The sequence below is a fragment of the Gobio gobio genome (genome assembly GCF_949357685.1).
Source record: "Gobio gobio genome assembly, chromosome: 4".
Taxonomy (NCBI): domain Eukaryota; kingdom Metazoa; phylum Chordata; class Actinopteri; order Cypriniformes; family Gobionidae; genus Gobio; species Gobio gobio.
Window position 1 is genome coordinate 16,191,223 of NC_137100.1, and position 9,840 is coordinate 16,201,062.

Here is a 9,840-nt window from a genome sequence, read left to right on the forward strand (position 1 = left end):
TTTGAACTTTCTATTCATCAAATAATCCTACAAAAAATGTTTTACACAACTGCTTTTATCATTGATAATAATCATAAATGTTTCTTGAGCAGCAAATCATCTTAAAATAATTTCTGAAGGATCACGTGACACTGAAGACTGGACTAGCGATGCTCAAAATTCAGCTTTGCATCACAGGAATAAATGACATTTTAAAATATATTCAAATAGAAAACATTTTAATAATATTTCACAATATTACAGCTTTTTTTGTATTTTTAATAACATAAATGCAGCCTTGGTGAGTAGAAGAGACTTCTTTAAAAACTTTAAAAAAAATTGTACTCTTTATCAGCCTATATGATCTCTTGACAACAGAATTCTGCATGCGGAAACAAAACAATAAATGTCACAAATGTCAGTCAATCGTTGTTTGACTTCAGGTTAAAGGAATTAGGTTAAAGGAAGTGTAATTCATACATTCATTGCAGAATCATACATTCTCAGTGTCTTGTCATAGTTTTTTTATTGACTGCAGTTAAGTTGGCTGTATGTGTATGGTTTGATAAATGCTAATATAAATGGATCGAGTTCCCACTTATTTAACTGACAGCAATAGGACATTATTCCCATGAATCATTAAGGAATATGAACTTGTTTAGTTGCATTTGTACATGTGGTTTTCACATATAATTTCAAATCCATTTTAATCAGAAGTGCTAAAAACATCATAATTCAGAGAGAAAGAAAAGGTTTTGCATATACATGTACAACATTTTACAGGTAACCAACAATATAGATTCTTATTTAGGACAAAAACTAAAAAATAGAGAGAAAATAAATATTGCTCCTCTTTTGGGAAATATATACTGCCAAATTATTTAAAACTCTTCCTTATATACAGTATATCACATACAGTACAAAACTATACAGCCAGCAATATTTAAATAGCCACAATAAATAAAGCGTTCTGCCATGCGTGTTCTCTGGTTCAGCTGCATTCGTCCCACGCAACAAACCTTCTCTTTACTATTGCTATTTCAAGGAAAGGCTTGTAAATGCCACTTTTGACAGGAGCCACCAGATTTACCATGATCTGTAGTCCAACCTGAGCATCTCATCACAATACAAGCCTTGTAAGTCTGCATGTCTCCAAAGCAGAGGCCTTTAGTCTCAAACATGTGTGAGACTGTCTGTGTACACGTCTGTTTTGTTCATGTGAAGTGTCACAGCCGGTGCTTTATAATGGCAGTGGGAGCTGCTGCAGCTGACACTGGAGCAGGGCTTGCGGCTCGTCCGCACGGCCAACCTCCTGTTGCACAACCCCTGCCAGGTCTGAAGTGTCTTTGAGCTCCATACCCAAACCCCACTGGTGATGCCCACCACTAATGACATGAAAATTTTCAGCATGAACACAGCCACTGTAGGAACCGACGAGTCCAAAGAGCAATCCTCGCTCCTTCGACCAGGTAAGGACACACACTTGTTTTCCAGAGCTTTGAACTTCCAGTATTCCATGTTGATTCTTTCATAGAAATAGCATATGATGACAATAGTAGCAGGCACAGTGTAGAGAATGGAAAAGACTCCGATCTTAACCATGAGCTTTTCCAGTTTTTCGGTGTTGGTGCCGCCGGTTTTCATGATTTTGCGGATGTGGAAGAGGGCTACAAACCCCGTAAGGATGAAAGAGGTCCCGACAATGAGATAACAGGAAAGAGGGATCAACACAAATCCAGTGAGAGCATTACTGTCCATGCTTCCCACGTAGCACAATCCCGTCAACTCGTCCCCAGCCACCTTCCTCATAGTGAGGATGAATATGGTCTTCACTGCAGGGATACCCCAGGCGGCCATATGGAAGTAGCTACTGTGCGCCTCAATAGCCTCGTGGCCCCATTTTCGTCCCGCTGCGAGAAACCAGGTGAGGGTGAGGATGACCCACCAGATGGAGCTGGCCATGCCAAAGTAGTAGAGGATGAGGAAGACTATGGTGCAGCCAGTGCTCTCCAAACCCTCCCGGATAATGTAGAGCTCTCCGTTTTCCCGATCGCAAGCGATATTCTCAGCTCCAGCCACCGAGCGGATAATGAAGGCCACCGAGTAGATGTTGTAACACATGGAGAGGAAGATGATGGGCCGCTCAGGATACTGGAAGCGTTGGGGGTCGAGGAGGAAGGTTAGAACTGTGAATGCTGTAGAAACAAAGCAAAGCGTTGACCACACGACCATCCAAATGAACGCAAAGTCCTTATCTTGCCTTGACCAGTACACATCCACCGTAGGAGTGCAACGAGGCGCGCAGGACTCGCTTTTGTCCACGTACTGGAACTTCTCCGGGTTATCACAGGACCGCGAGCCACTTGAGGTACGTCCACTCCCGGCTGCAGGTTGCCGGGACCTTGGAGGTACCGGCAGCATTCCCTTGCCTTTTTTAGTCTCAGGTTGAGTATCATTTTCGGGAGCTTCAATGCACAATGCGTTTGGGTCGTTGTTGGTCGGTAGCTTTGAGCAATTCAATGAGTCCGGCCAGCCGAAACTGAATTGTTCCATTATAGGTGAACACCTCTGTCTTGCCTGTTCACACATAGGACGGCATGCCGGGATAGTGGCGGACACTTGATCGGCGCACATCGGCACATATAGAGAGCACAGGAAAAATCGCAGGTGGACATCACATCCGTACTCCACCAAAGGAGCAAATTCATTTAGTTTAATATTAGCCTCCTCTTGGCTCTCATAATTCATGAAGTTGGGCATCCGTGTCATGTTATAGCCGATTCCCTGGCACATGGGAATGGTGATGGGTTCACATTTTGCCGGGCGGCCACGCTCCAAATCATATGCTCCGATCTCCAGTGAAGATCCATGAATCAAAAACTGAAAAAGTACAACAATTTTCATGTAATGGGCCATTTTGGTAACCTCAAGAAAGTCTTAAAATGATTAGTACATCCAATGCCATGCAGGTGATATTTGTCTTGTTTTGCTTGCAAAATGAGTAATATTTGTTGTGTTTTGAAGAGGAAAAAGTCGATTCATGGTCCACCATACTGTAAATGACATTCAATGTTCATTTGTTTTGAAGAAAAAAAGATGTTAATTGTGGATCTCTTCATTGTCATGCCTCATTTGATATTGTTTTTAAAACAAATATCCTTTGTGATAAAGTTTCAGGAAGTATTTGGAAAGACCGTCAGTCCGCGCGACTAATCGAAACAATCAATACTGGATGTCAAAACCAACATCTCGTGCACCAGTACAGTATTTGAAACTTCAAAGTTCTTTACAACACGCTCTCTCAAAAGAGTTTCGCTCAACTCTCCATTCCCGTTCACATCCACGAGAATAAACTTTCAGTAAGCAGCAGGAAGGGTTGAAAGTGTCCATCTGTGAAAACGTCCGATGTTATGCGGCTCCACGCGCATAGAAACACTGCGCTTCACATTCACTCCTCGTTGTGCTCTTAAAAACGGGCTCTTGATCGGTGACAGACTGACAAGCTCCTCCTAACACTCCTCCTCCTCCACGATACTATAAAAATACAGTCTTCCCAGTCACAGAGAGGATCACAGCTTGCTTGTACAGAACAGGGCTGCGTTTGTTTAATGAGATGTGTTGAAATGATTGAGACGTCGTCTGTTCTGTTAGAAACACTAAATGTCACAGCAAAACTGGAATTTGACATAACATTTTAAGCAGTGACATGGATTACTTACATATGTGTGTGTGTGTGTGTGTGTGTCTATATATATATATATATATATATATATATATATATATATATATATATATATATATATATATATATATATATATATATATATATATATATATATATATATATATATAGAGAGAGGCTATTTCACTTATTTTCACTTTGTCCTGTGGTGTGAACTTTTTTTAAATTATTTCATTAATTAGTCTACTTGTTTATTTTAAAATTAGCCATATGGGGTCATATGAACAAATTAATAGTAGGCCTAGCCTATAAAAAGTTTTAAAAAAATAGTATCATTACAGGGCTCGACATTAAGCCTGTTCATGTCAAAATCTTTTCTTTTCTTTTCTTTTTTTTTTTTGTTGTAAATATAACTTATTCTGAAGCAATATTCTCACCAGTGTTCAATCAGGCATATTTGTGATATTTTTACCTTTTATGAAGGGCATTTTTTTCTATAATCTTATAGTCTATGCTTCAGCATTCAAAACGCTGGATTTTATATTCTTAAATTTGATATACATTTATTAGAATAAGACACTATAGGGCTGTTACTAATCAAATGAAATAACTTACACTGAAAAATGTTATGAGGTTGTTTTAAATATTTTTTAATATACAAATAAGAAATGTTGGAAAGAATGTTTAAACATGAAACTAAACCACCAGTAGGTGGCAGCAGGTGACCGTCTTAATGAGTGAGTCATTGATTCATTCATTCAAACAATTCATTCAAACGTCAGATTCATTCAAGAATGAGGCAGTCCTTTATGAATACTCTTGGTTGTGTGATGTTGCTCTTAACTGTATGTATCATATTTTATAATATAAAAACTCCACAATTTGTAATTTTAACTGTGTATGTTTATTTGTGTGAGAGGCGCTCATTTGATTTCTCCTCGAGAGGCTGCGCAAGCGTAAACAGCGCAAAATTGTTACCGTCAGTTCATTATACTATATATTATTATCCAGTATCGATCGCCACTTACACTAAATGAAGGCAGAATCATTCTTGCATTTTGGTGATTCCCTAGTTATTTTTTTGTTATTGACATTTTAATCAGGATACTTGTCCGGTTGGGCAAGTAAAATTCTCTTTCAGTTGCCCCTTCAAAAAATCCACTTGTCCCGGACAAGCGGACAAGCGGACAAGCGGACAAGCGTTAATGTCGAGCCCTGTATTGTCATTTTCATATCAGACTACAATATAAAATTCACCATTTCAAATCACAGCATCTAAAAATGCACTATACTGACACATTTTAACCTAAAATCTTGATTTTGAAAAAAGTTAAATGTATAAATGCATTCATACGCATATAAGTTTTAAACGCTAAGGTTAAAAAGCAATCCAATACTATTCCTATATCTTTTAAGTATTATTTTGCCAGGTGAGTGTTCATTAAATACAGTATATTTGATTCTCATCTCAACAAAGGATGACAAAAAATAACAAATCAATAAATAAATCTCAGATTTCCTAATGCCTGTTTTTTTTTTTTCTTCTTCTTCTTCTGTTGTTTGTGTAGTGACACCAATGCCATTCCCAAACAAATCCTTTTCTACTTCCAAAGACAATTCCACAGGTTCATCCTCCGGTCTAAATGAGGCCCAGGAGGCTCTCACTTCACCATTAGTGTCTACTTATGCATTTTCGGTCTGGGGCGTAGGATAAGGAAAGCACCACCTGCGATACATGGCCCATCTCTCCTCCATTCTCATGCTAAACAGGAGAGAAGAGGAGTGCCTCTAGAGTCTTAGTGTGGGCATTTGTTATCCCTATCTCAGCTCTCAGCCTGGCACTCAGGATGCAGACGCACTGGACATGTTTCTGCAATACAGAGTATCGGTTCCCTGGTTTTCTCGTACTCTGACGGGTCAATTTCCTGCTCGTATAAATGAAATGGGATTCCTTTTGGCGGCAGATTTTGTTTTGGCTGAGAGCTGTTTAAGCGCTGCTTTCCATGTCCACGACCACAAGTCTGCCATGAAAGAGCCTATTCTTCATGCTCATTGAATGGAGCAAAAAATAAAAGCAGTGCAATCACATCTACAAGGGCAATCAGTCAGAGTTACAAATTTAGCTATTAAAGCTGGGAAGAGCTTTCATGTGAACCACAAACATGCTATTTTTGACTTATGATTATATAAAAGCATCTTAGAAGCCTAATTAGGACAAATTATACCATAATGTCACGGCTGCAAAGGAAAGGGAGAACAAGTTTATGGGGACTTAGTTCCTGTTACAAAATTATTGTAATAGGAACAAAATTGAAAAAAGCATATCCAAACAGTCATTTATCACTATATCAGTTTGTGCACAATTTGTGTCATTCTGGTCCAGATATGCAACTAATTTTCTTTTCTTTTTTTTATCTGGGTCAATTTGCAAATAAGATAAGATTATCCATATTAAAGAGTGAGAGAGATTTACTTTTTTGCAATTACCCACAAACGCACACACACTGACACACATGAACTCACAAAAACTCACACACATATACACACTTGTTTTCTCTTTTCCCCCCCACCCCCTGTTTTTCCACACTTGTTCAATACTTCTACTTTGTTAATTTTTATTTTATTTATTTATTTATTTTTCATGCTCATATAAATTGGCAATACAATGCACCATTTGAATTTGAGAGAGAGAGAGAGAGAGAGAGAGAGAGAGAGAGAGAGAGAGAGAGAGAGAGAGAGAGAGAGAGAGAGAGAGAGAGAGAGAGAGAGAGAGAGAGAGAGAGAATAATTGCATGAATATTTAAATGTTGAATTATGCATGTATTTTAAGACTGGCTTTAGATTTTAACAAATGAAGCTACTGTAAGGGAGTACTAATATTTCTTATGTTTTAAAAGCTACTGTATACAATAATGAAAATATGACATGTTTGTGCTGAGTTTATAATGTAATCATTTTCTCATAATGTAAAAACTGTTATTATGATTTTTTTACATGTTGTGTAAATTATTTCATTATGAACATGTTATTATAATAATAATAATAATAATGTAATACTTATTACATTATGTGCAGGTTTTACATTATGAGTTGCTACAAACATTAAGATCAGCATTGTTCTTCATATAAAGATATGGTATGACTTCAGAAGACTTGAAATGCAACATGCGTTAATACTTTATACTGTTTTTGGTCAGTTTTTGCAATAAAAAAATAAAACTGAACTTTTTGATTTGCCTATTACGTGTTTTATATTGTTTAGAAGTGGGAAGGTATAGGGTAGCAGATGGGTAGTTGTTCCAAAATATAAAAGTATAAATATTATAAAATAATGTCTACTTTAACAAACTCAGCAAATTATGCGTCTTGATCTGACACTTAAAGGGTTAGTTCACCCAAAAATGAAAATTCTGTCATTAATTACTCACCCTCATGTCGTTTGACACCCGTAAGACCTCCGTTCATCTTCGGAACACAAATGAAGATATTTTAGTTGAAAGCTGATGGCTGAGAAAGGCTTCAGATATGCCTCCATTGGCATTCAGTACATTTACACTCCCTAGACCCATAAAAGGCACTTAAAACGTCGTTACAAAGTCCATCTCACCACAGTGACTCTACAATAACTTTACAATGCGACGACAATAGTTTTTGTGCGCAAAAAAAAATCTAAATAACGACTTTATTCAACCTCTTCTTGTCTTCCGTGTGTGCCTCCACGACGCATGCGCGAGAATATGACGTAGTGCCGGGGTTCGGGAACCCATGAAATGTACACTTTAACCCCATTTTGAGAACTACGCAGAGACCTAAAGCACGATCAATGTAGAATTCAACAGCTTAGATTCGCGCGTCTTCCTCTGCTTGTAAACAAATCGCTTCTGGGTCATGTGTCCGAACGCCGGATCAAAACAAGAAAAAGTTGGATAACGGTGTTATTTTGATTTTTTTTTTACGCACAAAAACTATTGTCGTCGCATCGTAAAATTATTGTAGAGTCACTGTGGTGAGATGGACTTTGTAACAACGTTTTAAGTGCCTTTTATGGGTCTTGGGAGTGTAAATGTACTGAATGCCAATGGAGGCCTATCTGAAGCCTTTCTCGGCCATCAGCTTTCAACAAAAATATCTTCATTTGTGTTCCGAAGATGAACGGAGGTCTGACGGGTGTCGAACGACATGAGGGTGAGTAATTAATGACAGAATTTTCATTTTTGGGTGAACTAACCCTTTAAGGCAATCAACTGAAAGCAATGGAGTACCCGGCACATCGAAAATGACACTAAAGGGGTACTCTGTGCGTTAAAATATGACGAGTATAAAATATGTCCTGACCAAGCGTCAATATGTGACGAGTTGGGTGTAAGAACGTGTTGGCAGGGTGGATGAAGACTGCAGATGTGGCCAGAAGTCCCCACAGACATGTTTGAGAACTCGTACATGGCTTGGTGGAAGAGTGGGGTAACATCTCACAGCAAGAACGAGCAAATCTGCTGCAGTCCTTGAGGATGAGATGCACTGACTTAAAGCAGCTGCTGGGCACACCCCTTCCCCTTTGTTTAGGGACTCATTATTCCATTTCTGCTCGTCAAATATCTGTGAAACATGTTCACTTTATGTTTCAGTTGTTGAATCGTTTTATGTTCAATGAGTAAAAATAAATTTTACTTGCACTGTAAAAATCTAATTAGTTAGACTTACTTAAAAAAGCATGCAAAACGATTGACTTAAAAAAGCAAGTAAAGGGAAATAGGAATTGTATGTTGTTCTAACAAATGCTTAGTTAGTATTGTTCACTTACACAAGAGTTCTAGTAACTAAAAAATATCTGTAGAGAGTACTTAATCTTTTAATTTAGGTTTACTCTTGACTTTGTATAGCTGTACCATTGTTGTAACCATTGTTTTGCATGCTGACTGTTGAAGTCTGTGTGTGACTCAAGCATGGTCAACTGCAAGGTATTATAACAAATATAGAGGGATTATATCAAAATCGGTTGCTTTTAAAAGGTGTCTTAATATCTGACTAAATCATTAACTATAGTTATTCAGTCAGAATATAGGTCAACTTTTAAAAGCAACCTATTTTTTACTTATCTTCCTTTGAAACCAAATAACTGAGATTTCTTGTTGCAATGCTGCATCAATAGAAAGAAAAGTAGAATAATATGAATTCTCCAAGTGTCCAACCAAAGGGTACACAGATCACCATAATGTGTTTTTGTTATAATGTTGTTGTTTTTTTTTTGCTTGACAAAATGGCACTCAAACCAATCAATGAATCTTAACTTTGATTTTCTGAGTAAACAAAGCATAGTAGGTGAATAGTACAGATTACAATTTTTACAATTAAATTAAGACATTAAGTAAAGTTAACTAAAAAGTGTTAGTTAGAATCACTGTTGGATTTTACATTGTGTGTACACATCTTAAAGGGGCTATATGCAACTTTTTCCCCAAAATAAACGTAACAATAGCCTTTTTATTTTACCATTTATGACTCAAACATCTCCTGATGAGCATACTGACACCTTGTCCGCTCACAGTGGGTGCACCTATAAGCCTGTATCCTATTTTTCCTATTTTCTGGCGGGTAGGTTTTTCCCGCGCTGTCTGCGGATGTGACGTCACCACCGCTGCGAGAGCGAGCAGAAAATAAGAGCAGTTCTATTTTTTGGCCACAGGTGTCAGTCGCGAGTTTAAATTTCAGAAAAACGCATGTAGCCCCTTTAATACAACCCCAAATCAGAAAAAGTTGGGACAGTATGGAAAACGCAAAAAAAAAAAAAAAAAGAAGTGATTTCTAAATTTACGTTGAGTTGTATTTCATTGCAGACAATATGAACAAAAAATATTTCATGTTTTGTCTGGTCAACTTCATGTCATTTGTAAATATGCATCCTTTCCTGTCATTCAGACCTGCAACACAAAAAAAAAGTTGGGACAGTAAAGCATTTACCACTTTGTAATGTTGCCATTCCTTTTCACAACACTTAAAAGACGTTTAGGGACTGAAGACACCAAGTGATGAAGTGTTTCAGGTGTAATTTTGTCCCATTCTTCCTGCAAACAAGTCTTAAGGTGGGCAACAGTTCGGGGTCTTCGTTGTCACATTTTGCGCTTCAAAATGCGCCACAACTTCTCTATTGGAGACAGGTCGGGACTGCAGGCAGGCCAGTC

General features: G+C 37.8%; 1 protein-coding gene across 1 annotated transcript; it reads right to left on the reverse strand.

Moving 5' to 3' along the window:
• Positions 1 to 265: 265 nt before the first annotated feature.
• fzd9a (frizzled class receptor 9a) lies at positions 266 to 3,440 on the reverse strand. Its single transcript, XM_079814363.1, has one exon. The coding sequence runs from the start codon at positions 2,893 to 2,895 to the stop codon at positions 1,153 to 1,155; it is 1,743 nt and encodes a 580-aa protein (XP_079670489.1). The 5' UTR covers positions 2,896 to 3,440; the 3' UTR covers positions 266 to 1,152.
• Positions 3,441 to 9,840: the final 6,400 nt, after the last annotated feature.